Source organism: Phyllobates terribilis, unplaced genomic scaffold, assembly GCF_046119375.1.
Source record: "Phyllobates terribilis strain yellow unplaced genomic scaffold, ASM4611937v1 Scaffold_2__4_contigs__length_985480577, whole genome shotgun sequence".
NCBI lineage: Eukaryota > Metazoa > Chordata > Amphibia > Anura > Dendrobatidae > Phyllobates > Phyllobates terribilis.
The window spans coordinates 981,363,263-981,389,267 of NW_027362762.1; the positions used below are offsets into that span (position 1 = coordinate 981,363,263).

At 61.1% G+C, this 26,005-nt stretch overlaps 1 protein-coding gene across 1 annotated transcript in view; it reads right to left on the reverse strand.

The window, feature by feature from the left end:
• Positions 1 to 7,074: 7,074 nt before the first annotated feature.
• CD80 (CD80 molecule) overlaps positions 7,075 to 26,005 on the reverse strand; it is a 47,873-nt gene continuing 28,942 nt past the window's right edge. The window contains exons 3-5 of the mRNA XM_073668798.1: positions 23,850 to 24,200; positions 11,160 to 11,432; positions 7,075 to 11,020 (exon numbers count right to left, since the gene is read on the reverse strand). Of these exons, the coding sequence (XP_073524899.1) occupies positions 10,893 to 11,020; positions 11,160 to 11,432; positions 23,850 to 24,200 (752 nt within the window). The 3' untranslated portion in view covers positions 7,075 to 10,892. The remainder of the gene's footprint in view (positions 11,021 to 11,159; positions 11,433 to 23,849; positions 24,201 to 26,005) is intronic.

Below are 26,005 nucleotides of genomic sequence, written 5' to 3' on the forward strand. Positions count from 1 at the left end.
TATCAAAAAGCACAAGGTGTGCGATACTCAGGGACATGGCCAAGGTAAGGAAGGCTGAAAACCACCACCTAAGAACAAGAAACATAAAATAAAATGTCAAGAATGGACCAAGAAATATCTTAAGACTGATTTTTCAAAGGTTTTATGGACTGATGAAATGAGAGTGACTCTTGATGGGCCAGATGGATGGGCCAGAGGCTGGATCAGTAAAGGGCAGAGAGCTCCACTCCGACTCAGACGCCAGCAAGGTGGAGGTGGGGTACTGGTATGGGCTGGTATCATCAAAGATGAACTTGTGAGACCTTTTCGGGTTGAGGATGGAGTGAAGCTCAACTCCCAGACCTACTGCCAGTTTCTGGAAGACAACTTCTTCAAGCAGTGGTAAGTAAGAAGTCGGTATCGTTCAAGAAAGACATGATTTTCATGCAGGACAATGCTCCATCACATGCATCCAACTACTCCACAGCTTGGCTGGCCAGTAAAGGTCTAAAAGAAGAAAAAATAATGACATGGCCCCCTTGTTCACCTGATCTGAACCCCATAGAGAACCTGTGGTCCATCATGAAATGTGAGATCTACAGGGAGGGAAAACAGTACACCTCTGGGAGCAGTGCCTGGGAGGCTGTGGTGAGATCTACAGGGAGGGAAAACAGTACACCTCTGGGAACAGTGTCTGGGAGGCTGTGGTGGCTGCTGCATGCAATGTTGATCGAAAACAGATCAAGCAACTGACAGAATATATGGATGGAGGCTGCTGAGGGTCATCATAAAGAAAGGTGGCTATATTCATCAGTAATTTTTTTGTTTTTGCATGTCAGAAATGTTTATTTCTAAATTTTGTGCACTGATATTGGTTTACCTGGTGAAAATAAACAAGTGAGATGGGATTATATTTGTTTTTTATTAAGTTGCCTAATAATTCTGCGCAGTAATAGTTACCTGCACAAACAGATGTCCTCCTAAGATAGCCAAATCTAAAAAAAAAAACACTCCAACTTCCAAAAATATTAAGCTTGGATGTTTATGAGTCTTTTGGGTGATTGAGAACATAGTTGTTGATCAATAATAAAAATAATCCTCTAAAATACAACTTGCCTAATAATTCTGCACACAGTGTATTATTTTTATTTTAGCGCCATTTATTCCATGGCGCCTTACATGTGATCGGGGGTATACATAGCAAAAACACATAATCTTAACAAAACGAGACAGCGACTGGTACAGGAGGAAAGAGGACCCTGCCCGCGAGGGCTCACAGTCTACAAGGGATGGGTGAGGATACAGTAGGTGAGGGTAGAGCTGGTCGTGCAGCGGTATGGTGGAGCGAGGACCCTGCCCGCGAGGGCTCACAGTCTACAGGGGATGGGTGAGGATACAGTAGGTGAGGGTAGAGCTGGTCGTGGAGCAGTATGATGGAGCGAGGACCCTGCCCGCGAGGGCTCACAGTCTACAAGGGATGGGTGAGGATACAGTAGGTGAGGGTAGAGCTGGTCGTGCAGCGGTATGGTGGAGCGAGGACCCTGCCCGCGAGGGCTCACAGTCTACAGGGGATGGGTGAGGATACAGTAGGTGAGGGTAGAGCTGGTCGTGGAGCAGTATGATGGAGCGAGGACCCTGCCCGCTAGGGCTCACAGTCTACAAGGGATGGGTGAGGATACAGTAGGTGAGGGTAGAGCTGGTCGTGCAGCGGTATGGTGGAGCAGTGGTTACTCCAAGTTGTAGGCTTGTCGGAAGAGGTGGGTCTTCAGGTTCCTTTTGATGGTTGCCATGGTAGGAGAGAGTCTGATGTATTGGGGTAGAGAGTTCCAGAGTAGGGGGGATGCACGGGAGAAATCTTGTATGCGATTGTGGGAAGAGGGGAGTAGAGAAGAAGATCTTGTGAGGATCGGAGGTTGCGTGTAGGTAGGTACCGGGAGACTAGATCACAGATGTAGGGAGGAGACAGGTTGTGGGTGGCTTTATATGCCATAGTTAGGGTTTTGAACTTGAGTCTCTGAACAATGGGGAGCCAGTGAAGGGATTGACAGCGGGGGACAGGTGGATTAGTCGAGCAGCAGAGTTTAGGATAGATTGGAGGGGCGCGAGAGTGTTGGAAGGGAGGCCACAGAGCAGGAGGTTGCAGTAGTCGAGGCGGGAGATGATGAAGGCGTGCACTAGTGTTTTTGCAGATTCGTGGTTGAGGAATGTGCGGATCCCGGAGATATTTTTGAGTTGGAGTCGGCAGGAAGTAGAAAGAGCTTGGATATGTGCTTTGAAGGAGAGATCAGAGTCCAGGGTTACCCCAAGGCAGCGACCTTGTGGGACTGGGGAGAGTGAACAGCCATTGACGTTGATGGATAGGTCAGATGGGGGATATGAGTGAGGCGGTGGAAAGATGATGAATTTTGTTTTATCCATGTTAAGTTTTAGAAATCTGGCAGAGAAGAAGGATGAGATGGCGGACAGACATTGTGGGTTTTTTTTTAGTAGGGAGGTGATATCAGGTCCAGAGAGGTAGAAGTGGAGTCCCCGAGCCCCCCACGGTACCTTATCCAGATGTAAATTCAGTATGCCTAATTAAGATTAAACTATGTATCGTAACACCACTCTTCCATAAGGGCTACCTCTATGGAGTGTACGGCTTATTGTGGTCATATGGACAGATACTCCAGTCTCTGCTTGGGAACTCTGCAGCTCCCTCAGGGTAACCTTTGGTCTCTGTGCTACCTCTTTGATTAATGCCCTTTTTGCCCAGGCTGAGAATTTTCGTGGTCGCCTTCTCTTGGCAGGTTTGTTAAGGTACCATGTTCTTTCCATTTGATGGTGCCTCAGGGAATCATTAGAGATAGGGATATTTTTTTATAACCCAACCCTGACTTGTACTTCTCAACAACTTTGTCCCTGACTTGTTTGGAGATCTCCTTGGTCTTCGTGGTGTTTGGTTAGTGGTGCCTCTTGTTAATGGTGTTGTCTGAAGATCTCCTTGGTCTTCGTGGTGTTGTTTGGAGATCTCCTTGGTCTTCATGGTGTTGTTTGGAGATCTCCTTGGTCTTCGTGGTGTTGTCTGGAGATCTCCTTGGTCTTCGTGGTGTTTGGTTAGTGGTGCCTCTTGTTAATGGTGTTGTTTGGAGATCTCCTTGGTCTTCGTGGTGTTGTCTGGAGATCTCCTTGGTCTTCGTGGTGTTGTCTGGAGATCTCCTTGGTCTTTGTGGTGTTGTTTGGAGATCTCCTTGGTCTTCGTGGTGTTGTCTGGAGATCTCCTTGGTCTTCGTGGTTAGTGGTGCCTCTTGTTAATTATGTTGTTTGGAGATCTCCTTGGTCTTCGTGGTGTTGTCTGGAGATCTACTTGGTCTTCGTGGTGTTGTCTGGAGATCTCCTTGGTCTTCGTGGTTAGTGGTGCCTCTTGTTAATTATGTTGTTTGGAGATCTTCTTGGTGTTGTCTGGAGATCTCCTTGGTCTTCGTGGTGTTGTTTGGAGATCTCCTTGGTCTTCGTGGTGTTGTCTGGAGATCTCCTTGGTCTTCGTGGTTAGTGGTGCCTCTTGTTAATTATGTTGTTTGGAGATCTCCTAGGTCTTCGTGGTGTTGTCTGGAGATCTCCTTGGTCTTCGTGGTGTTGTTTGGAGATCTCCTTGGTCTTCGTGGTGTTGTTTGGAGATCTCCTTGGTCTTCATGGTGTTGTTTGGAGATCTCCTTGGTCTTCGTGGTGTTTGATTAGTGGTGCCTCTTGTTAATGGTGTTGTTTGGAGATCTCCTTGGTCTTCGTGGTGTTGTTTGGAGATCTCCTTGGTCTTCGTGGTGTTGTCTGGAGATCTCCTTGGTCTTCGTGGTGTTGTTTGGAGATCTCCTTGGTCTTCGTGGTGTTGTTTGGAGATCTCCTTGGTCTTCGTGGTGTTGTCTGGAGATCTCCTTGGTCTTCGTGGCGTTGTTTGGTTACTGGTGCCTCTTGTTAATGATGTTGTCTGGAGATCTTCTTGGTCTTTGTGGTGTTGTCTGGAGATCTCCTTGGTCTTTGTGGCGTTGTTTGGTTACTGGTGCCTCTTGTTAATGGTGTTGATTGGAGATCTCCTTGGTCTTCGTGGTGTTTGGTTAGTGGTGCCTCTTGTTAATGGTGTTGTTTGGAGATCTCCTTGGTCTTCGTGGTGTTGTTTGGAGATCTCCTTGGTCTTTGTGGTGTTGGCTGGAGATCTCCTTGGTCTTCGTGGTGTTTGGAGATCTCCTTGGTCTTTGTGGTGTTGATTGGAGATCTCCTTGGTCTTCGTGGTGTTTGGTTAGTGGTGCCTCTTGTTAATGGTGTTGTTTGGAGATCTCCTTGGTCTTTGTGGTGTTGTTTGGAGATCTCCTTGGTCTTCGTGGTGTTGTCTGGAGATCTCCTTGGTCTTTGTGGTGTTGTCTGGAGATCTCCTTGGTCTTCGTGGTGTTGTCTGGAGATCTCCTTGGTCTTCGTGGTGTTGTCTGGAGATCTCCTTGGTCTTCTTGGTGTTTGGTTAGTGGTGCCTCTTGTTAATGGTGTTGTTCGGAGATCTCCTTGGTCTTCGTGGTGTTGTCTGGAGATCTCCTTGGTCTTCAAGGTTAGTGGTGCCTCTTGTTAATTATGTTGTTTGGAGATCTCCTTGGTCTTCGTGGTGCTGTCTGGATATCTCCTTGATCTTCGTGGTGTTGTCTGCAGATCTCCTTGGTCTTCGTGGTGTTGTTTGGTTAGTGGTGCCTCTTGTTAATGGTGTTGTTTGGAGATCTCCTTGGTCTTCGTGGTGTTGTTTGGAGATCTCCTTGTTCTTCGTGGTGTTGTCTGGAGATCTCCTTGTTCTTCGTGGTGTTGATTGGTTACTTGTGCCTTTTGTTAATGGTGGTGTTTGGAGATCTCCTTGGTCTTTGTGGTGTTGTTTGGAGATCTCCTTGGTCTTCGTGGTGTTGTTTGGAGATCTCCTTGGTCTTCGTGGTGTTGTCTGGAGATCTCCTTGGTCTTCGTGGTGTTGTTTGGAGATCTCCTTGGTCTTCATGGTGTTGTTTGGAGATCTCCTTGGTCTTCGTGGTGTTGTTTGGAGATCTCCTTGGTCTTCGTGGTGTTGTCTGGAGATCTCCTTGGTCTTCGTGGCGTTGTTTGGTTACTGGTGCCTCTTGTTAATGATGTTGTCTGGAGATCTTCTTGGTCTTTGTGGTGTTGTCTGGAGATCTCCTTGGTCTTTGTGGCGTTGTTTGGTTACTGGTGCCTCTTGTTAATGGTGTTGATTGGAGATCTCCTTGGTCTTCGTGGTGTTTGGTTAGTGGTGCCTCTTGTTAATGGTGTTGTTTGGAGATCTCCTTGGTCTTCGTGGTGTTGTTTGGAGATCTCCTTGGTCTTTGTGGTGTTGGCTGGAGATCTCCTTGGTCTTCGTGGTGTTGTTTGGAGATCTCCTTGGTCTTTGTGGTGTTGATTGGAGATCTCCTTGGTCTTCGTGGTGTTTGGTTAGTGGTGCCTCTTGTTAATGGTGTTGTTTGGAGATCTCCTTGGTCTTTGTGGTGTTGTTTGGAGATCTCCTTGGTCTTCGTGGTGTTGTCTGGAGATCTCCTTGGTCTTCGTGGTGTTGTCTGGAGATCTCCTTGGTCTTCTTGGTGTTTGGTTAGTGGTGCCTCTTGTTAATGGTGTTGTTCGGAGATCTCCTTGGTCTTCGTGGTGTTGTCTGGAGATCTCCTTGGTCTTCAAGGTTAGTGGTGCCTCTTGTTAATTATGTTGTTTGGAGATCTCCTTGGTCTTCGTGGTGCTGTCTGGATATCTCCTTGATCTTCGTGGTGTTGTCTGCAGATCTCCTTGGTCTTCGTGGTGTTGTTTGGTTACTGGTGCCTCTTGTTAATGGTGTTGTTTGGAGATCTCCTTGGTCTTCGTGGTGTTTGGTTAGTGGTGCCTCTTGTTAATGGTGTTGTTTGGAGATCTCCTTGGTCTTCGTGGTGTTGTTTGGAGATCTCCTTGTTCTTCGTGGTGTTGTCTGGAGATCTCCTTGTTCTTCGTGGTGTTGATTGGTTACTTGTGCCTTTTGTTAATGGTGGTGTTTGGAGATCTCCTTGGTCTTTGTGGTGTTGTTTGGAGATCTCCTTGGTCTTTGTGGTGTTGTTTGGAGATCTCCTTGGTCTTTGTGGTGTTGTTTGGAGATCTCCTTGGTCTTTGTGGTGTTGTTTGGAGATCTCCTTGGTCTTCGTGGTGTTGTTTGGAGATCTCCTTGGTCTTCGTGGTGTTGTTTGGAGATCTCCTTGGTATTCGTGGTGTTGTTTGGAGATCTCCTTTATCTTTGTGGTCTTGTTTGGAGATCTCCTTGGTCTTCGTGGTGTTGTTTGGAGATCTCCTTGGTCTTCGTGGTGTTGTTTGGAGATCTCCTTGGTATTCGTGGTGTTGTTTGGAGATCTCCTTGGTCTTTGTGGTGTTGTTTGGAGATCTCCTTGGTCTTCGTGGTGTTGTTTGGAGATCTCCTTGGTCTTCGTGGTGTTGTTTGGAGATCTCCTTGGTCTTCGTGGTCTTGTTTGGAGATCTCCTTGGTCTTTGTGGTGTTGTCTGGAGATCTCCTTGGTCTTCGTGGTGTTGTTTGGAGATCTCCTTGGTCTTCGTGGTGTTGTCTGGAGATCTCCTTGGTCTTCGTGGTGTTGTCTGGAGATCTCCTTGGTCTTCTTGGTGTTTGGTTAGTGGTGCCTCTGGTTAATGGTGTTGTTTGGAGATCTCTTTGGTCTTCGTGGTGTTGTTTGGTTACTTGTGCCTCTTGTTAATGGTGTTGTTTGGAGATCTCCTTGGTCTTCGTGGTGGTGTTTGGAGATCTCCTTGGTCTTTGTGGTGTTGTCTGGAGATCTCCTTGGTCTTCGTGGTGTTGTTTGGTTACTGGTGCCTCTTGTTAATGGTGTTGTTTGGAGATCTCCTTGGTCTTCGTGGTGTTGTTTGGAGATCTCCTTGGTCTTCATGGTGTTGTTTGGAGATCTCCTTGGTCTTCGTGGTGTTGTCTGGAGATCTCCTTGGTCTTCGTGGTGTTTGGTTAGTGGTGCCTCTTGTTAATGGTGTTGTTTGGAGATCTCCTTGGTCTTCGTGGTGTTGTCTGGAGATCTCCTTGGTCTTCCTGGTGTTGTCTGGAGATCTCCTTGGTCTTCGTGGTGTTGTCTGGAGATCTCCTTGGTCTTCGTGGTGTTGTCTGGAGATCTCCTTGGTCTTCGTGGTGTTGTCTGGAGATCTCCTTGGTCTTCGTTGTGTTGTCTGGAGATCTCCTTGGTCTACGTGGTGTTGTTTGGTTACTGGTGCCTCTTGCTAATGGTGTTGCAGCCTCTGTGGCCTTTCAGTAAAGGTAAAGTGTATATTCTGACAGACATGTGACATTAGATTGCACACACGGGGACGTCCTGTCACTCAGCATGGAACTTAGGAAGGGAATTGCTTGCACCAGAAATTTTTGGGGGCTTTATAGCAAAAGGGGTGAATACATATGCACATGCCAATTTATTAGATATTTGATTCCATAAATTTAATTTTTGCCTATATTTTTCTCACTTTGTGAACTTGACTATTTAGTGCTGATACATCACATACAAATTGGATTACAAGCATATTTACACACAGGTTGTAATGTAACAAAATAGGTAAAAGCCAAGGGGGTGAATACATTTGCAAGCCACTGTATGACGCTAGCCTTGGTTTAAGTTGCAGGAGCCTGTAGTTACAGTAATGGTTGCACATCTGCACGTCCTCCATCGTGCACCCACTGACTGTTTCCTTACAGAGGCAGTCAGTAGTCACTCCTCCTGGGAGCTGTGCCATCCTGGCTCTGCTCATGGGCTTTCCTGGGTGTTCTGCCCCCTGGTGGACAGAAGCTTTATGGCGCTGTGTCTGGAAGCTGCTGATCTCCCCTATAGAACAAGCAGATGATAGCATGTGGCTGGCTGTATAAAAAGAGAGGATAGTGGAGATGCAGGATGGTTGCTACCGTAAGCTATGATTTGACTACTGAACTGTGCCAACTGGGCAGAGTCTGAATTTTGAATTTCCAATCTTAAACACACCTACAATAGACGCCCTGCCAGAGATGATGTCACATGTTATTACTACTAGCGGGGTGTCTGATTACTCCATGTGAACGCCGACCCCGGAGAACAAGGCGACATGGCGAACTGGCAGAGAACTGTGCCCTCCCCCCGCTGTGCCGGGTTATCCTTGATGTCCCTTCCTTCATGACACATTCTCTTTACCCCATGCTCTGCATCGCCCCCTGCCGTGTTCTGTAATGGAGTCTAATAATCTGTCTGACAACACAGATACCTCGTTTATTAATACTGTGGTTCGGAGTACGAACGTGATAATCAACCCATAGAGCAGTTTCCTACCGGAAAGGTGTCTACCCCTCTATGGTAAAGATAACTAGCATCTGACTAATGTCCCTCTACATCCTCTATTGGTCAGTGCGTCCTTCCTGCCCTCTACATTCTGGACTGGAAAGTGAGTCCCCGCTGCCCACAGTGCCCTCTTCATTGGTCGGTGCGTCCTTCCTGCCCACTGTGCCCTCTACATTCTGTACTGGTCGGTGCGTCCTTTCTGCCCGCTGTGCCCTCTACATTGGTTGGTGCGTCCTTCCTGCATTCTGTTCTGGTTGGTGCATCCCTCCTGCCCGCTGTTCCCTCTACATTGGTTGGTGCGTCCTTCCTGAATTCTGTACTGGTCGGTGCATCCCTCCTGCCCGCTGTGCCCTCTACATTGGTCGGTGCGTCCTTCCTGCATTCTGTACTGGTCGGTGTGTCCCTCCTGCCCACTGTGTCCTCTACATTTTGTTTTGATCGGTCTGTTCTTCCTGCCTGGCAGGCCTTCTACATTGGTCAGTGCGTCCTTCCTGCCCCCTCTACGTTGGTCGCTGCTTCCTTCCTGCCCTCTCTACGTTGGTCGCTGCTTCCTTCTTGCCCCCTCTACGTTGGTCGGTGCTTCCTTCCTGCCCCCTCTACGTTGGTCGGTGCGTCCTTCCTGCCCCCTCTACGTTGGTCGGTGCGTCCTTCCTGCCCCCTCTACATTGGTCGGTGCTTCCTTCCTGCCCCCTCTACGTTGGTCGGTGCGTCCTTCCTGCCCCCTCTACGTTGGTCGGTGCTCCTTCCTGCCCCCTCTACGTTGGTCGGTGCGTCCTTTCTGCACCCTCTACGTTGGTCGGTGCATCCTTCCTGCTCCCTGCGCCCTCTACGTTGGCCGGTGCGTCCTTCCTGCCCCCTGCTCCCTCTACGTTGGTCGGTGCGTCCTTCCTGCGCCCTCTACGTTGGTCGGTGCGTCCTTCCTGCCCCCTGCGCCCTCTACGTTGGTCGGTGCTTCCTTCCTGCACCCTCTACGTTGGTCGGTGCATCCTTCCTGTGCCCCCTACGTTGGTCAGTGCGTCCTTCCTGCCCCCTGCGCCCTCTACGTTGGTCGGTGCTTCCTTCCTGCCCCCTCTACGTTGGTCGGTGCATCCTTCCTGTGCCCTCTACGTTGGTCTGTGCGTATTTCCTGCGCCCTCTACGTTGGTCGGTGCTTCCTTCCTGCCCCCTGTACCCTCTACTTTGGTCTGTGCATCCTTCCTGCACCCTCTACGTTGGTCGGTGCGTCCTTCCTGCCCCCTGTGCCCTCTACGTTGGTCGGTGCGTCCTTCCTGCACCCTCTACGTTGGTCGGTGCGTCCTTCCTGCACCCTCTACGTTGGTCGGTGCGTCCTTCCTGCGCCCTCTACGTTGGTCGGTGCGTCCTTCCTGTGCCCCCTACGTTGGTCGGTGCGTCCTTCCTGCCCCCTGTGCCCTCTACGTTAGTCGGTGCTTCCTTCCTGCGCCCTCTACGTTGGTCGGTGCTTCCTTCCTGCCCCCTGTACCCTCTACTTTGGTCTGTGCATCCTTCCTGCACCCTTTACGTTGGTCGGTGCGTCCTTCCTGCCCCCTGTGCCCTCTACGTTGGTCGGTGCGTCCTTCCTGCCCCCTGTGCCCTCTACGTTGGTCGGTGCGTCCTTCCTGCCCCTCTACGTTGGTCGGTGCGTCCTTCCTGCACCCTCTACGTTGGTCGGTGCTTCCTTCCTGCGCCCTCTACGTTGCTCGGTGCGTCCTTCCTGCGCCCTCTACGTTGGTCGGTGCGTCCTTCCTGTGCCCCCTACGTTGGTCGGTGCGTCCTTCCTGCCCCCTGCGCCCTCTACGTTGGTCGGTGCTTCCTTCCTGCGCCCTCTACGTTGGTCGGTGCTTCCTTCCTGCCCCCTGTACCCTCTACGTTGGTCGGTGCGTCCTTCCTGCACCCTCTACGTTGGTCGGTGCTTCCTTCCTGCACCCTCTACGTTGGTCGGTGCGTCCTTCCTGCGCCCTCTACGTTGGTCGGTGCGTCCTTCCTGTGCCCCCTACGTTGGTCGGTGCGTCCTTCCTGCCCCCTGCGCCCTCTACGTTGGTCGGTGCTTCCTTCCTGCGCCCTCTACGTTGGTCGGTGCTTCCTTCCTGCCCCCTGTACCCTCTACTTTGGTCTGTGCATCCTTCCTGCACCCTTTACATTGGTCGGTGCGTCCTTCCTGCCCCCTGTGCCCTCTACGTTGGTCGGTGCGTCCTTCCTGCCCCCTGTGCCCTCTACGTTGGTCGGTGCGTCCTTCCTGCCCCTCTACGTTGGTCGGTGCGTCCTTCCTGCCCCTCTACGATGGTCGGTGCGTCCTTCCTGCACCCTCTACGTTGGTCGGTGCTTCCTTCCTGCGCCCTCTACGTTGGTCAGTGCGTCCTTCCTGCCCCCTGCGCCCTCTACGTTGGTCAGTGCGTCCTTCGTGCTCCCTGTGCCCCTCTACGTTGCTCGGTGCGTCCTTCGTGCTCCCTGTGCCCCTCTACGTTGGTCGGTGCGTCCTTCCTGCCCCCGTGTCTGTAATTTTATGTGGAATTGTAACAATTCAGAATAATTCGTAACCTCACGGAGGTCAGAGGCGTCGCCTGGTCCAGAAAGAAGGGATTATCCCCACACCCGGACGCCCGCACATTGCAGTGAGAGCAGGATGAGTGGCATCAGCAGACTGAGGAGAACACTGCTTTGCCGGCTCTTTCGTCTCCCCGATCCAGATATTCCTGAGTGAATTTGACCTGAAAGGAAGAAACCAAAAGTTATTCCCCAACATGGTGGCTATAACCCCACAACTCCCATAATGGTAGATACTGCCCCAGTGTTACCCCCCCCCCCCCCACACATTATTAAATGTTGTCCCCATGTCTCCCCATTTACCAGTTTTATCACTGCAGACTTTTCGCGCTTCTGTCACCACACAGCAGGAGATGTAGCCAGTTGCTGAGTGTGGAAGGGTCAGCCGTCCGGATACATTGTACAGCAGGGTCTGGGGGTCACTGTCGGCCCAGGTCTCTGTCATGTTCCTTAGCTCGAGGTTAGGGGTAATAATCCACTCCACGTCCCCCCTGGGGTAGCCTCCACTAGAGGAGCAGACAGCAGAGCGAGCTGCCCGCTCCCTGAACACGGAAATCTGCGGCCTCGAGTAATCGGCTGCAAGGTGGAATATGGAGGAATTGGTACACAACCATGAAAGATGCAGCAAACACAGGATGTGATACATATACAAGGACAAGGTGTAGAAATCTGCACCACCCCGACATGCAGAATACTTCACATCACACACTATGCCCTCCATACTTCTAATGGCTGTACACAGCTCATAGCACTCGCAAAGTAACCTCACCCTCCATTGCCTTCTATATCTCATGACACCTGACATTCTACTACTTATCCTCCCTGTGCTGTCTCTCTGCTGCACCTGCTCCCATCTCCTCGCTGCCCCCATCTCTTCTCCGCGCCCGTCTCCTTGCTGGGCCGGTCTCCCAGCCACCCCCTCTCATGTCTCCTCGCTGTGCCCGTCTCCTCGCCTCGCACCCCTCTCCTGTCTCCTCGCTGTGCCCATCTCCTCGCCTCGCACCCCTCTCCTGTCTCCTCGCCTCGTGCCCCTCTCCTGTCACCTCGCTGGGCCGGTCTCCCAGCCACCCCCTCTCATGTCTCCTCGCTGTGCCCGTCTCCTCGCCTCGCACCCCTCTCCTGTCTCCTCGCTGTGCCCATCTCCTCGCCTCGCGCCCCCCTCCTGTTTCCTCGCCTCGCGCCCCCCTCTTGTTTCCTCGCCTCGCGCCCCTCTCCTGTCTCCTCACCTCGCACCCCTCTCCTGTCTCCTCGCCTCGTGCCCCTCTCCTATCTCCTCGCTGTGCCCATCTCCTCGCCTCGCACCCCTCTCCTGTCTCCTCGCCTCGCGCCCCTCTCCTGTCTCCTCGCTGGGCCAGTCTCCCAGCCACCCCCTCTCATGTCTCCTCGCTGTGCCCGTCTCCTCGCCTCGCACCCCTCTCCTGTCTCCTCGCTGTGCCCATCTCCTCGCCTCGCGCCCCTCTCCTGTCTCCTCGCCTCGCGCCCCCCTCCTGTCTCCTCGCCTCGCGCCCCTCTCCTGTCTCCTCGCCTCGCGCCCCTCTCCTGTCTCCTCGCCTCGTGCCCCTCTCCTGTCTCCTCGCTGTGCCCATCTCCTCGCCTCGCGCCCCTCTCCTGTCTCCTCGCCTCGCGCCCCTCTCCTGTCTCCTCGCCTCACGCCCCTCTCCTGTCTCCTCGCCTCGCGCCCCTCTCCTGTCTCCTCGCCTCGCGCCTCTCTCCTGTCTCCTCGCTGCGCCTGTCGCCTCATGCTCCTCGCTGTGCCTGTCTCCTCGCCTCGTGCCCCTCTCCTGCCTCCTCGCTGTGCCCGTCTCCTCGCGCCCCTCTTCTGCCTCCTTGCTGTGCCCGTCTCCTCGCCTCGTGCCCCTCTCCTGCCTCCTCGCTGTGCCCGTCTCCTCGCGCCCCTCTTCTGCCTCCTTGCTGTGCCCGTCTCCTCGCCTCGCGCCCCTCTCCTGTCTCCTCGCTGTGCCCGTCTCCTCACGCCCCTCTCCTGTCTCCTCGCTGTGCCCGTCTCCTCGCCTCGCGCCCCTCTCCTGTCTCCTCGCTGTGCCCGTCTCCTCACCTCACGCCCCTCTCCTGTCTCCTCGCTGTGCCCGTCTCCTCTACTCGCGCCCCTCTCCTGTCTCCTCGCTGTGCCTGTCTCCTCGCCTCGTGCCCCTCTCCTGTCTCCTCGCTGTGCCCGTCTCCTCACGCCCCTCTTCTGCCTCCTTGCTGTGCCTGTCTCCTCGCCTCGCGCCCCTCTCCTGTCTCCTCGCTGTGCCCGTCTCCTCTACTCGCGCCCCTCTCCTGTCTCCTCGCTGTGCCTGTCGCCTCACGCTCCTCGCTGTGCCTGTCTCCTCGCCTCGCGCCCCTCTCCTGTCTCCTCACTGTGCCGTCTGCTCGCCTCACGCCCCTCTCCTGCCTCCTCTCCTCGCGCCCCTCTCCTGTCTCCTCACTGTGCCGTCTGCTCGCCTCACGCCCCTCTCCTGCCTCCTCGCTGTGCCCGTCTCCTCGCGCCACTCTTCTGCCTCCTTGCTGTGTCCGTCTCCTCGCCTCGCGCCCCTCTCCTGTCTCCTCGCTGTGCCCGTCTCCTCACGACCCTCTTCTGCCTCCTTGCTGTGCCCGTCTCCTCGCCTCGCGCCCCTCTCCTGTCTCCTCGCTGTGCCCGTCTCCTCACCTCACGCCCCTCTCCTGTCTCCTTGCTGTGCCCGTCTCCTTGCCTCGCGCCCCTCTCCTGTCTCCTCACTGTGCCCGTCTGCTCGCCTCACGCCCCTCTCCTGCCTCCTCGCTGTGCCAGTCTCCTCGCGCCCCTCTTCTGCCTCCTTGCTGTACCTGTCTCCTCACCTCGCGCCCCTCTCCCGTCTCCTCGCTGTACCTGTCTTCTCGCCTCGCGCCCCTCGCCCATCTCCGCACCCCTCGCCCGTCTCCTCGCTGTGCCCATCTCCTCGCCTTGCGCCCCTCACCCGTCTCATCGCCTCGCGCCCCTCTCCCGTCTCATCGCTGTGCCCGTCTCCTCGCCTCGCACCCCTCTCCTGTCTCCTCGCTGTGCCCATCTCCTCGCCTCGCACCCCTCTCCTGTCTCCTCGCCTCGCGCCCCTCTCCTGTCTCCTCACTGTGCCGTCTCCTCGCCTCGCGCCCCTCTCCTGTCTCCTCGCTGTGCCCGTCTCCTCACGACCCTCTTCTGCCTCCTTGCTGTGCCCGTCTCCTCGCCTCGCGCCCCTCTCCTGTCCCCTCGCTGTGCCCGTCTCCTCACCTCACGCCCCTCTCCTGTCTCCTCGCTGTGCCCGTCTCCTCACCTCACGCCCCTCTCCTGTCTCCTTGCTGTGCCCGTCTCCTTGCCTCGCGCCCCTCTCCTGTCTCCTCACTGTGCCCGTCTGCTCGCCTCACGCCCCTCTCCTGCCTCCTCGCTGTGCCAGTCTCCTCGCGCCCCTCTTCTGCCTCCTTGCTGTACCTGTCTCCTCACCTCGCGCCCCTCTCCCGTCTCCTCGCTGTACCTGTCTTCTCGCCTCGCGCCCCTCGCCCATCTCCGCACCCCTCGCCCGTCTCCTCGCTGTGCCCATCTCCTCGCCTTGCGCCCCTCACCCGTCTCATCGCCTCGCGCCCCTCTCCCGTCTCATCGCTGTGCCCGTCTCCTCGCCTCGCACCCCTCTCCTGTCTCCTCGCTGTGCCCATCTCCTCGCCTCGCACCCCTCTCCTGTCTCCTCGCCTCGCGCCCCTCTCCTGTCTCCTCGCCTCGCACCCCTCTCCTGTCTTCTCGCCTCGCGCCCCTCTCCTGTCTCCTCGCCTCGCGCCCCTCTCCTGTCTCCTCGCCTCGCGCCCCTCTCCTGTCTCCTCGCTGTGCCTGTCGCCTCACGCTCCTCGCTGTGCCTGTCTCCTCGCCTCACGCCCCTCTCCTGCCTCCTCGCTGTGCCCGTCTCCTCGCCTCGCGCCCCTCTCCTGTCTCCTCGCTGTGCCCGTCTCCTTGCCTCACACCCCTCTCCTGTCTCCCCGCTGTGCCCGTCTCCTCGCCTCGCGCCCCTCTCCTGTCTCCTCGCTGTGCCCGTCTGCTCGCCTCACGCCCCTCTCCTGCCTCCTCGCTGTGCCCGTCTCCTCGCGCCCCTCTTCTGCCTCCTTGCTGTGCCTGTCTCCTCGCCTCGCGCCCCTCTCCCGTCTCCTCACTGTGCCCGCCTCCTCGCCTCGCGCCCCTCTCCCGTCTCCTCGCTGTACCTGTCTTCTCGCCTCGTGCCCGTCCCCTCGTCTCGCGCCCCGCACCCGTCTCCTCGCCTCGCGCCCCTCGCCCGTTTCCTCGCCTCGCGCCCCTCGCCCTTCTCCTCGCCTCGCGCCCCTTGCCCATCTCCGCACCCCTCGCCCGTCTCCTCGCTGTGCCCATCTCCTCGCCTTGTGCCCCTCACCCGTCTCATCGCCTCGCGCCGCTCTCCCGTCTCATCGCTGTGCCCGTCTCCTCGCCTCGCGCCCCTCTCCTGTTTCCTCGCTGTGCCCGTCTCCTCGCCTCGCACCCCTCTCCTGTCTCCTCGCTGTGCCCATCTCCTCGCCTCGCACCCCTCTCCTGTCTCCTCGCCTCGCGCCCCTCTCCTGTCTCCTCGCCTCGCACCCCTCTCCTGTCTCCTCGCCTCGCGCCCCTCTCCTGTCTCCTTGCCTCGCGCCCCTCTTTTGTCTCCTCGCTGTGCCTGTCGCCTCACGCTCCTCGCTGTGCCTGTCTCCTCACCTCACGCCCCTCTCCTGCCTCCTCGCTGTGCCCGTCTCCTCGCCTCGCGCCCCTCTCCTGTCTCCTTGCTGTGCCCGTCTCCTCGCCTCACGCCCCTCTCCTGTCTCCTCGCTGTGCCCGTCTCCTCGCCTCGCGCCCCTCTCCTGTCTCCTCACTGTGCCCGTCTGCTCGCCTCACGCCCCTCTCCTGCCTCCTCGCTGTGCCCGTCTCCTCGCGCCACTCTCCCGTCTCCTCACTGTGCCCGCCTCCTCGCCTCGCGCCCCTCTCCCGTCTCCTCGCTGTACCTGTCTTCTCGCCTCGCGCCCGTCCCCTCGTCTCGCGCCCCGCGCACGTCTCCTCGCCTCGCGCCCCTCGCCCATCTCCGCACCCCTCGCCCGTCTCCTCGCTGTGCCCATCTCCTCGCCTTGTGCCCCTCACCCGTCTCATCGCCTCGCGCCCCTCTCCCGTCTCATCGCTGTGCCCGTCTCCTCGCCTCGCACCCCTCTTCTGTCTCCTCGCTGTGCCCATCTCCTCGCCTCGCACCCCTCTCCTGTCTCCTCGCCTCGCGCCCCTCTCCTGTCTCCTCGCCTCGCACCCCTCTCCTGTCTCCTCGCCTCGCGCCCCTCTCCTGTCTCCTCGCCTCGCGCCCCTCTTTTGTCTCCTCGCTGTGCCTGTCGCCTCACGCTCCTCGCTGTGCCTGTCTCCTCGCCTCACGCCCCTCTCCTGCCTCCTCGCTGTGCCCGTCTCCTCGCCTCACGCCCCTCTCCTGTCTCCTCGCTGTGCCCGTCTCCTCGCCTCGCGCCCCTCTCCTGTCGCCTCACGCCCCTCTCCTGCCTCCTCGCTGTGCCCGTCTCCTCGCGCCCCTCTCCCGTCTCCTCACTGTGCCCGCCTCCTCGCCTCGCGCCCCTCTCCCGTCTCCTCGCTGTACCTGTCTTCTCGCCTCGCGCCCGTCCCCTCGTCTCGCGCCCCGCGCACGTCTCCTCGCCTCGCGCCCCTCGCCTCGCGCCCCTCGCCCATCTCCGCACCCCTCGCCCATCTCCTCGCTGTGCCCATCTCCTCGCCTTGTGCCCCTCACCCGTCTCATCGCTGTGCCCGTCTCCTCGCCTCGCACCCCTCTCCTGTTTCCTCGCTGTGCCCGTCTCCTCGCCTCGCACCCCTCTCCTGTCTCCTCGCTGTGCCCATCTCCTTGCCTCGCGCCCCTCTCCTGTCTCCTCGCCTCGCGCCCCTCTCCTGTCTCCTCGCCTCGCGCCCCTCTCCTGTCTCCTCGCCTCGCGCCCCTCTCCTGTCTCCTCGCCTCGCGCCCCTCTCCTGTCTCCTCGCCTCACGCCCCTCTCCTGCCTCCTCGCTGTGCCCGTCTCCTCGCCTCACGCCCCTCTCCTGTCTCCTTGCTGTGCCCGCCTCCTCGCCTTGCGCCCCTCTCCCGTCTCCTCGCTGTGCCCGTCTCTTCGCCTCGCGCCCCTCTCCTGTCTCCTCACTGTGCCCGTCTGCTCACCTCACGCCCCTCTCCTGCCTCCTCGCTGTGCCCGTCTCCTCGCGCCCCTCTTCTGCCTCCTTGCTGTGCCCGTCTCCTCGCCTCGCGCCCCTCTCCCTTCTCATCGCTGTGCCCGCCTCCTCGCCTCGCGCCCCCCTCCCGTCTCCTCGCTGTACCTGTCTTCTCGCCTCGCGCCCATCCCCTCGTCTCGCGCCCCGCGCCCGTCTCCTCGCCTCGCGCCCCTCTCCCGTCTCATCGCTGTGCCCGTCTCCTCGCCTCACGCCCCTCTCCTGTTTCCTCGCTGTGCCCGTCTCCTCGCGCCCCTCTCCTGTCTCCTCGCTGTGCCCGTCTCCCGGCCTCGCGCCCCTCTTCTGTCTCCTCGCCTCGCGCCCTTCTCCTGTCTTGTCGCTGTTCCCGTCTCCTCGCCTCGCGCCCCTCTCCTGTCTCCTCGCTGTGCCCGTCTCCTCGCCTCGCGCCCCTCTCCTGTCTCCTCGCTGTGCCCGTCTCCTCGCCTCGCGCCCCTCTCCTGTCTCCTCGCTGTGCCCGTCTCCTCGCCTCGCGCCCCTCTCCTGTCTCCTCGCTGTGCCCGTCTCCTCGCCTCGCGCCCCTCTCTTGTCTCCTCGCTTTGCCCGTCTCCTCGCCTCGCGCCCCTCTCCTGTCTCCTCGCTGTGCCCGTCTCCTGGCCTCGCTCCCCTCTTCTGTCTCCTCGCCTCGTGCCCTTCTCCTGTCTTCTCGCTGTTCCCATCTCCTCACCTCGCGCCCCTCTCCTGTCTCCTCGCTGTGCCCGTCTCCTCGTTGTGCCCGTCTCCTCGCCTCGCGCCCCTCTCTTGTCTCCTCGCTGTGCCCGTCTCTTGTCTCCTCGCCTCGCGCCCCCCTCCCGTCTCCTCGCTGTACCTGTCTTCTCGCCTCGCGCCCATCCCCTCGTCTCGCGCCCCGCGCCCGTCTCCTCGCCTCGCGCCCCTCTCCCGTCTCATCGCTGTGCCCGTCTCCTCGCCTCACGCCCCTCTCCTGTTTCCTCGCTGTGCCCGTCTCCTCGCGCCCCTCTCCTGTCTCCTCGCTGTGCCCGTCTCCCGGCCTCGCGCCCCTCTTCTGTCTCCTCGCCTCGCGCCCTTCTCCTGTCTTGTCGCTGTTCCCGTCTCCTCGCCTCGCGCCCCTCTCCTGTCTCCTCGCTGTGCCCGTCTCCTCGCCTCGCGCCCCTCTCCTGTCTCCTCGCTGTGCCCGTCTCCTCGCCTCGCGCCCCTCTCCTGTCTCCTCGCTGTGCCCGTCTCCTCGCCTCGCGCCCCTCTCCTGTCTCCTCGCTGTGCCCGTCTCCTCGCCTCGCGCCCCTCTCTTGTCTCCTCGCTTTGCCCGTCTCCTCGCCTCGCGCCCCTCTCCTGTCTCCTCGCTGTGCCCGTCTCCTGGCCTCGCTCCCCTCTTCTGTCTCCTCGCCTCGTGCCCTTCTCCTGTCTTCTCGCTGTTCCCATCTCCTCACCTCGCGCCCCTCTCCTGTCTCCTCGCTGTGCCCGTCTCCTCGTTGTGCCCGTCTCCTCGCCTCGCGCCCCTCTCCTGTCTCCTCGCTGTGCCCGTCTCCTCGCCTCGCGCCCCTCTCTTGTCTCCTCGCTGTGCCCGTCTCTTGTCTCCTCGCCTCGCGCCCCTCTACCGTCTCCTCGCTGTGCCCGTCTCCTCGCCTCGTGCCCATCTCCTCGCCTCGTGCCCCTCTCCCATCTCCTCACTGTACAGTTTCCTCACCATGCCCCTCTCCTCTCGCTACTTTGTTCTCTTTTGTCTGCTCTCCGACTTTCCCCTTCGCGCCCCTCTCCTGTCTCCCGGACACGCCCGTCGCCCAGACGCGCTCCCCTCCGCGCCCCTCTCCCCTCCGCGCCCCTCTCCCCTCCGCGCCCCTCTCCCCTCCGCGCCCCTCTCCCCTAAGCGCCCCTCTCCACTTCACGCCCCTCTCCTGTCTCCCCTCCGCGCCCCTCTCCCCTCCGCGCCCCTCTCCACTTCACGCCCCTCTCCTGTCTCCCCTCCGCGCCCCTCTCCCGGACGCGCCCCTCTCCCCTTCCGCGCCCCTCTCCCCTTCCGCGCCCCTCTCCCCTTCCGCGCCCCTCTCCCCTTCCGCGCCCTCTCCTGTCTCCCAGACACGCCCCTCTCCCCTTCCGCGCCCCTCTCCCCTTCCGCGCCCTCTCCTGTCTCCCAGACACGCCCCTCTCCCCTTCCGCGCCCCTCTCCTGTCTCCCAGACACGCCCCTCTCCCCTTCCGCGCCCCTCTCCCCTTCCGCGCCCCTCTCCCCTTCCGCGCCCCTCTCCCCTTCCGCGCCCCTCTCCCCTTCCGCGCCCTCTCCTGTCTCCCAGACACGCCCCTCTCCCCTTCCGCGCCCCTCTCCTGTCTCCCAGACACGCCCCTCTCCCCTTCCGCGCCCCTCCGCGCCCCTCTCCCCTCCGCGCCCCTCTCCCCTTTGCGCCCCTCTCCCCTTCCGCGCCCCTCTCCCCTTCCGTGCCCCTCTCCCCTTCCGCGCCCCTCTCCCCTTCCGCGCCCCTCTCCCCTTCCACGCCCCTCTCCCCTTCCGCGCCCCTCTCCCCTCCGCGCCCCTCTCCCCTTCGCGCCCCTCTTCCGGACACGCCCCTCTCCCGGACATGCCCCTCTCCTGTCTCCCCTTCCGCGCCCCTCTCCCCTTCCGCGCCCCTCTCCCCTTCCGCGCCCCTCTCCCCTTCCGCGCCCTCTCCTGTCTCCCAGACACGCCCCTCTCCCCTTCCGCGCCCCTCTCCTGTCTCCCAGACACGCCCCTGTCCCCTTCCACGCCCCTCTCCCCTTCCGTGCCCCTCCGCGCCCCTCTCCCCTCCGCGCCCCTCTCCCCTCCGCGCCCCTCTCCCCTTCGCGCCCCTCTCCTGTCTCCCGGACACGCCCGTCGCCCAGACGCGCTCCCCTCCGCGCCCCTCTCCCCTCCGCGCCCCTCTCCCCTCCGCGCCCCTCTCCCCTCCGCGCCCCTCTCCCCTAAGCGCCCCTCTCCACTTCACGCCCCTCTCCTGTCTCCCCTCCGCGCCCCTCTCCCCTCCGCGCCCCTCTCCACTTCACGCCCCTCTCCTGTCTCCCCTCCGCGCCCCTCTCCACTTCACGCCCCTCTCCTGTCTCCCCTCCGCGCCCCTCTCCCGGACGCGCCCCTCTCCCCTTCCGCGCCCCTCTCCCCTTCCGCGCCCCTCTCCCCTTCCGCGCCCCTCTCCCCTTCCGCGCCCTCTCCTGTCTCCCAGACACGCCCCTCTCCCCTTCCGCGCCCCTCTCCTGTCTCCCAGACACGCCCCTCTCCCCTTCCGCGCCCTCTCCTGTCTCCCAGACACGCCCCTCTCCCCTTCCGCGCCCCTCTCCTGTCTCCCAGACACGCCCCTCTCCCCTTCCGCGCCCCTCCGCGCCCCTCTCCCCTCCGCGCCCCTCTCCCCTCCGCGCCCCTCTCCCCTTTGCGCCCCTCTCCCCTTCCGCGCCCCTCTCCCCTTCCGCGCCCCTCTCCCCTTCCGCGCCCCTCTCCCCTTCCGCGCCCCTCTCCTGTCTCCCAGACACGCCCCTCTCCCCTTCCACGCCCCTCTCCCCTTCCGCGCCCTCTCCTGTCTCCCAGACACGCCCCTCTCCCCTTCCACGCCCCTCTCCCCTTCCGCGCCCCTCTCCCCTTCGCGCCCCTCTTCCGGACATGCCCCTCTCCTGTCTCCCCTCCGCGCCCCTCTCCCCTTCCGCGCCCCTCTCCCCTTCCGCGCCCCTCTCCCCTTCCGCGCCCCTCCGCGCCCCTCTCCCCTCCGCGCCCCTCTCCCCTTCGCGCCCCTCTCCCGGACATGCCCCTCTCCTGTCTCCCCTCCGCGCCCCTCTCCCCTTCCGCGCCCCTCTCCCCTTCCGCGCCCCTCTCCCCTTCCGCGCCCTCTCCTGTCTCCCAGACACGCCCCTCTCCCCTTCCGCGCCCCTCTCCTGTCTCCCAGACACGCCCCTGTCCCCTTCCACGCCCCTCTCCCCTTCCGTGCCCCTCCGCGCCCCTCTCCCCTCCGCGCCCCTCTCCCCTTCGCGCCCCTCTCCTGTCTCCCGGACACGCCCGTCGCCCAGACGCGCTCCCCTCCGCGCCCCTCTCCCCTCCGCGCCCCTCTCCCCTCCGCGCCCCTCTCCCCTCCGCGCCCCTCTCCCCTCCGCGCCCCTCTCCCCTAAGCGCCCCTCTCCACTTCACGCCCCTCTCCTGTCTCCCCTCCGCGCCCCTCTCCCCTCCGCGCCCCTCTCCACTTCACGCCCCTCTCCTGTCTCCCCTCCGCGCCCCTCTCCACTTCACGCCCCTCTCCTGTCTCCCCTCCGCGCCCCTCTCCCGGACGCGCCCCTCTCCCCTTCCGCGCCCCTCTCCCCTTCCGCGCCCCTCTCCCCTTCCGCGCCCTCTCCTGTCTCCCAGACACGCCCCTCTCCCCTTCCGCGCCCCTCTCCTGTCTCCCAGACACGCCCCTCTCCCCTTCCGCGCCCTCTCCTGTCTCCCAGACACGCCCCTCTCCCCTTCCGCGCCCCTCTCCTGTCTCCCAGACACGCCCCTCTCCCCTTCCACGCCCCTCTCCCCTTCCGCGCCCTCTCCTGTCTCCCAGACACGCCCCTCTCCCCTTCCACGCCCCTCTCCCCTTCCGCGCCCCTCTCCCCTTCGCGCCCCTCTTCCGGACATGCCCCTCTCCTGTCTCCCCTCCGCGCCCCTCTCCCCTTCCGCGCCCCTCTCCCCTTCCGCGCCCCTCTCCCCTTCCGCGCCCCTCTCCCCTTCCACGCCCCTCTCCCCTTCCGCGCCCCTCCGCGCCCCTCTCCCCTCCGCGCCCCTCTCCCCTTCGCGCCCCTCTCCCGGACATGCCCCTCTCCTGTCTCCCCTCCGCGCCCCTCTCCCCCTCCGCGCCCCTCTCCCCTTCCGCGCCCCTCTCCCCTTCCGCGCCCCTCTCCCCTTCCGCGCCCTCTCCTGTCTCCCAGACACGCCCCTCTCCCCTTCCGCGCCCCTCTCCTGTCTCCCAGACACGCCCCTGTCCCCTTCCACGCCCCTCTCCCCTTCCGTGCCCCTCCGCGCCCCTCTCCCCTCCGCGCCCCTCTCCCCTTCGCGCCCCTCTCCTGTCTCCCGGACACGCCCGTCGCCCAGACGCGCTCCCCTCCGCGCCCCTCTCCCCTCCGCGCCCCTCTCCCCTCCGCGCCCCTCTCCCCTCCGCGCCCCTCTCCCCTCCGCGCCCCTCTCCCCTCCGCGCCCCTCTCCCCTCCGCGCCCCTCTCCCCTCCGCGCCCCTCTCCACTTCACGCCCCTCTCCTGTCTCCCCTCCGCGCCCCTCTCCCCTCCGCGCCCCTCTCCCCTCCGCGCCCCTCTCCACTTCACGCCCCTCTCCTGTCTCCCCTCCGCGCCCCTCTCCACTTCACGCCCCTCTCCTGTCTCCCCTCCGCGCCCCTCTCCCGGACGCGCCCCTCTCCCCTTCCGCGCCCCTCTCCCCTTCCGCGCCCCTCTCCCCTTCCGCGCCCTCTCCTGTCTCCCAGACACGCCCCTCTCCCCTTCCGCGCCCCTCTCCTGTCTCCCAGACACGCCCCTCTCCCCTTCCGCGCCCTCTCCTGTCTCCCAGACACGCCACTCTCCCCTTCCGCGCCCCTCTCCTGTCTCCCAGACACGCCCCTCTCCCCTTCCGCGCCCCTCCGCGCCCCTCTCCCCTTTGCGCCCCTCTCCCCTTTGCGCCCCTCTCCCCTTCCGCGCCCCTCTCCCCTTCCGCGCCCCTCTCCCCTTCCGCGCCCCTCTCCCCTTCCGCGCCCCTCTCCTGTCTCCCAGACACGCCCCTCTCCCCTTCCACGCCCCTCTCCCCTTCCGCGCCCTCTCCTGTCTCCCAGACACGCCCCTCTCCCCTTCCACGCCCCTCTCCCCTTCCGCGCCCCTCCGCACCCCTCTCCCCTTCGCGCCCCTCTTCCGGACATGCCCCTCTCCTGTCTCCCCTCCGCGCCCCTCTCCCCTTCCGCGCCCCTCTCCCCTTCCGCGCCCCTCTCCCCTTCCGCGCCCCTCTCCCCTTCCGCGCCCCTCCGCGCCCCTCTCCCCTCCGCGCCCCTCTCCCCTCCGCGCCCCTCTCCCCTTCGCGCCCCTCTTCCGGACACGCCCCTCTCCCGGACATGCCCCTCTCCTGTCTCCCCTCCGCGCCCCTCTCCCGGACATGCCCCTCTCCTGTCTCCCCTCCGCGCCCTTCTCCCCTTCCGCGCCCCTCTCCCCTTCCGCGCCCCTCTCCCCTTCCGCGCCCCTCTCCTGTCTCCCAGACACGCCCCTCTCCCCTTCCGCGCCCCTCCGCGCCCCTCTCCCCTTCGCGCCCCTCTTCCGGACATGCCCCTCTCCTGTCTCCCCTCCGCGCCCCTCTCCCCTTCCGCGCCCCTCTCCCCTTCCGCGCCCCTCTCCCCTCCGCGCCCCTCTCCCCTTCGCGCCCCTCTCCCCTTCGCGCCCCTCTTCCGGACACGCCCCTCTCCCGGACATGCCCCTCTCCCGGACATGCCCCTCTCCTGTCTCCCCTCCGCGCCCCTCTCCCGGACATGCCCCTCTCCTGTCTCCCCTCCGCGCCCCTCTCCCCTTCCGCGCCCCTCTCCCCTTCCGCGCCCCTCTCCTGTCTCCCAGACACGCCCCTCTCCCCTTCCACGCCCCTCTCCTGTCTCCCAGACACGCCCCTCTCCCCTTCCGTGCCCCTCCGCGCCCCTCTCCCCTTTGCGCCCCTCTCCCCTTCGCGCCCCTCTTCCGGACACGCCCCTCTCCCCTTCCGCGCCCTTCTCCTGTCTCCCGGACGCGTCCTACACACTTGGCCTTGCAGTTCATCACACCTCCCATAATTCCCCATTTCTTGAGTTCTCTACCTTGATCCACTGGAGCAAGGAATAACAATCACTTTCTTCATCCTCTTACCCCATATGGACAGAACCACTCGCCCCTGGTACTCCAGTTCATATCCCCAGGATTTTTTCAGGAAGACTCTGCAATCATACTCTCCCTCATCACGGAGACTGATGTGTGAGAGGGACAGCGTGAGGTTGTCTTTGAGGAGGTTGCAGCGGTTCTTGTACTCCCCGTCCTGATGATCGGGCTGCTCCTTGCCATTTGAGAAAGAGAATACCACTTTTGGATTGGAGGAAGGTGAAGGTCTCTGCAGGAAAAGCCGGAGCGTTTCCCACTGGGTAATTTTGGGGACCGGCACCACACATTGCAGGCTCACGCTGTGCCCCACCTGTGCTTGTACCTCACGAGGCTGCGCAGCACCTGAGGGAACAGACAAGCGGCCATTACTATAAACATGTGGTCACAGCAGCCTCAATCATAGGCAGCCCATAGGGCCATAGAAGCCCGCAGATATGTGATGTACGTGGGGTGTAGTCCGCACACAGACGTGATGTACGGGGGGTGTAGTCCGCACACAGACGTGATGTACGGGGGGTGTAGTCCGCACACAGACGTGATGTACGGGGGGTGTAGTCCGCACACAGACGTGATGTACGGGGGGTGTAGTCCGCACACAGACGTGATGTACGGGGGGTGTAGTCCGCACACAGACGTGATGTACGGGGGGTGTAGTCCGCACACAGACGTGATGTACTGGGGGTGTAGTCCGCACACAGACGTGATGTACCGGGGGTGTAGTCCGCACACAGACGTGATGTACCGGGGGTGTAGTCCGCACACAGACGTGATGTACCGGGGGTGTAGTCCGCACACAGACGTGATGTACCGGGGGTGTAGTCCGCACACAGACGTGATGTACCGGGGGTGTAGTCCGCACACAGACGTGATGTACGGGGGGTGTAGTCCGCACACAGACGTGATGTACAGGGGGGTGTAGTCCGCACACAGACGTGATGTACGGGGGGTGTAGTCCGCACACAGACGTGATGTACGGGGGGTGTAGTCCGCACACAGACGTGATGTACGGGGGGTGTAGTCCGCACACAGACGTGATGTACGGGGGGTGTAGTCCGCACACAGACGTGATGTACCGGGGGTGTAGTCCGCACACAGACGTGATGTACCGGGGGTGTAGTCCGCACACAGACGTGATGTACCGGGGGTGTAGTCCGCACACAGACGTGATGTACCGGGGGTGTAGTCCGCACACAGACGTGATGTACCGGGGGTGTAGTCCGCACACAGACGTGATGTACGGGGGGTGTAGTCCGCACACAGACGTGATGTACAGGGGGGTGTAGTCCGCACACAGACGTGATGTACGGGGGGTGTAGTCCGCACACAGACGTGATGTACGGGGGGTGTAGTCCGCACACAGACGTGATGTACGGGGGGTGTAGTCCGCACACAGACGTGATGTACGGGGGGTGTAGTCCGCACACAGACGTGATGTACGGGGGGTGTAGTCCAGTCCGCACACAGACGTGATGTACCGGGGGTGTAGTCCGCACACAGACGTGATGTACCGGGGGTGTAGTCCGCACACAGACGTGATGTACCGGGGGTGTAGTCCGCACACAGACGTGATGTACGGGGGGTGTAGTCCGCACACAGACGTGATGTACCGGGGGTGTAGTCCGCACACAGACGTGATGTACGGGGGGTGTAGTCCGCACACAGACGTGATGTACCGGGGGTGTAGTCCGCACACAGACGTGATGTACCGGGGGTGTAGTCCGCACACAGACGTGATGTACGGGGGGTGTAGTCCGCACACAGACGTGATGTACGGGGGGTGTAGTCCGCACACAGACGTGATGTACGGGGGGTGTAGTCCGCACACAGACGTGATGTACGGGGGGTGTAGTCCGCACACAGACGTGATGTACGGGGGGTGTAGTCCGCACACAGACGTGATGTACGGGGGGTGTAGTCCGCACACAGACGTGATGTACGGGGGGTGTAGTCCGCACACAGACGTGATGTACGGGGGGTGTAGTCCGCACACAGATGTGATGTACGGGGGGTGTAGTCCGCACACAGACGTGATGTACGGGGGGTGTAGTCCGCACACAGACGTGATGTACGGGGGGTGTAGTCCGCACACAGACGTGATGTACGGGGGGTGTAGTCCGCACACAGACGTGATGTACGGGGGGTGTAGT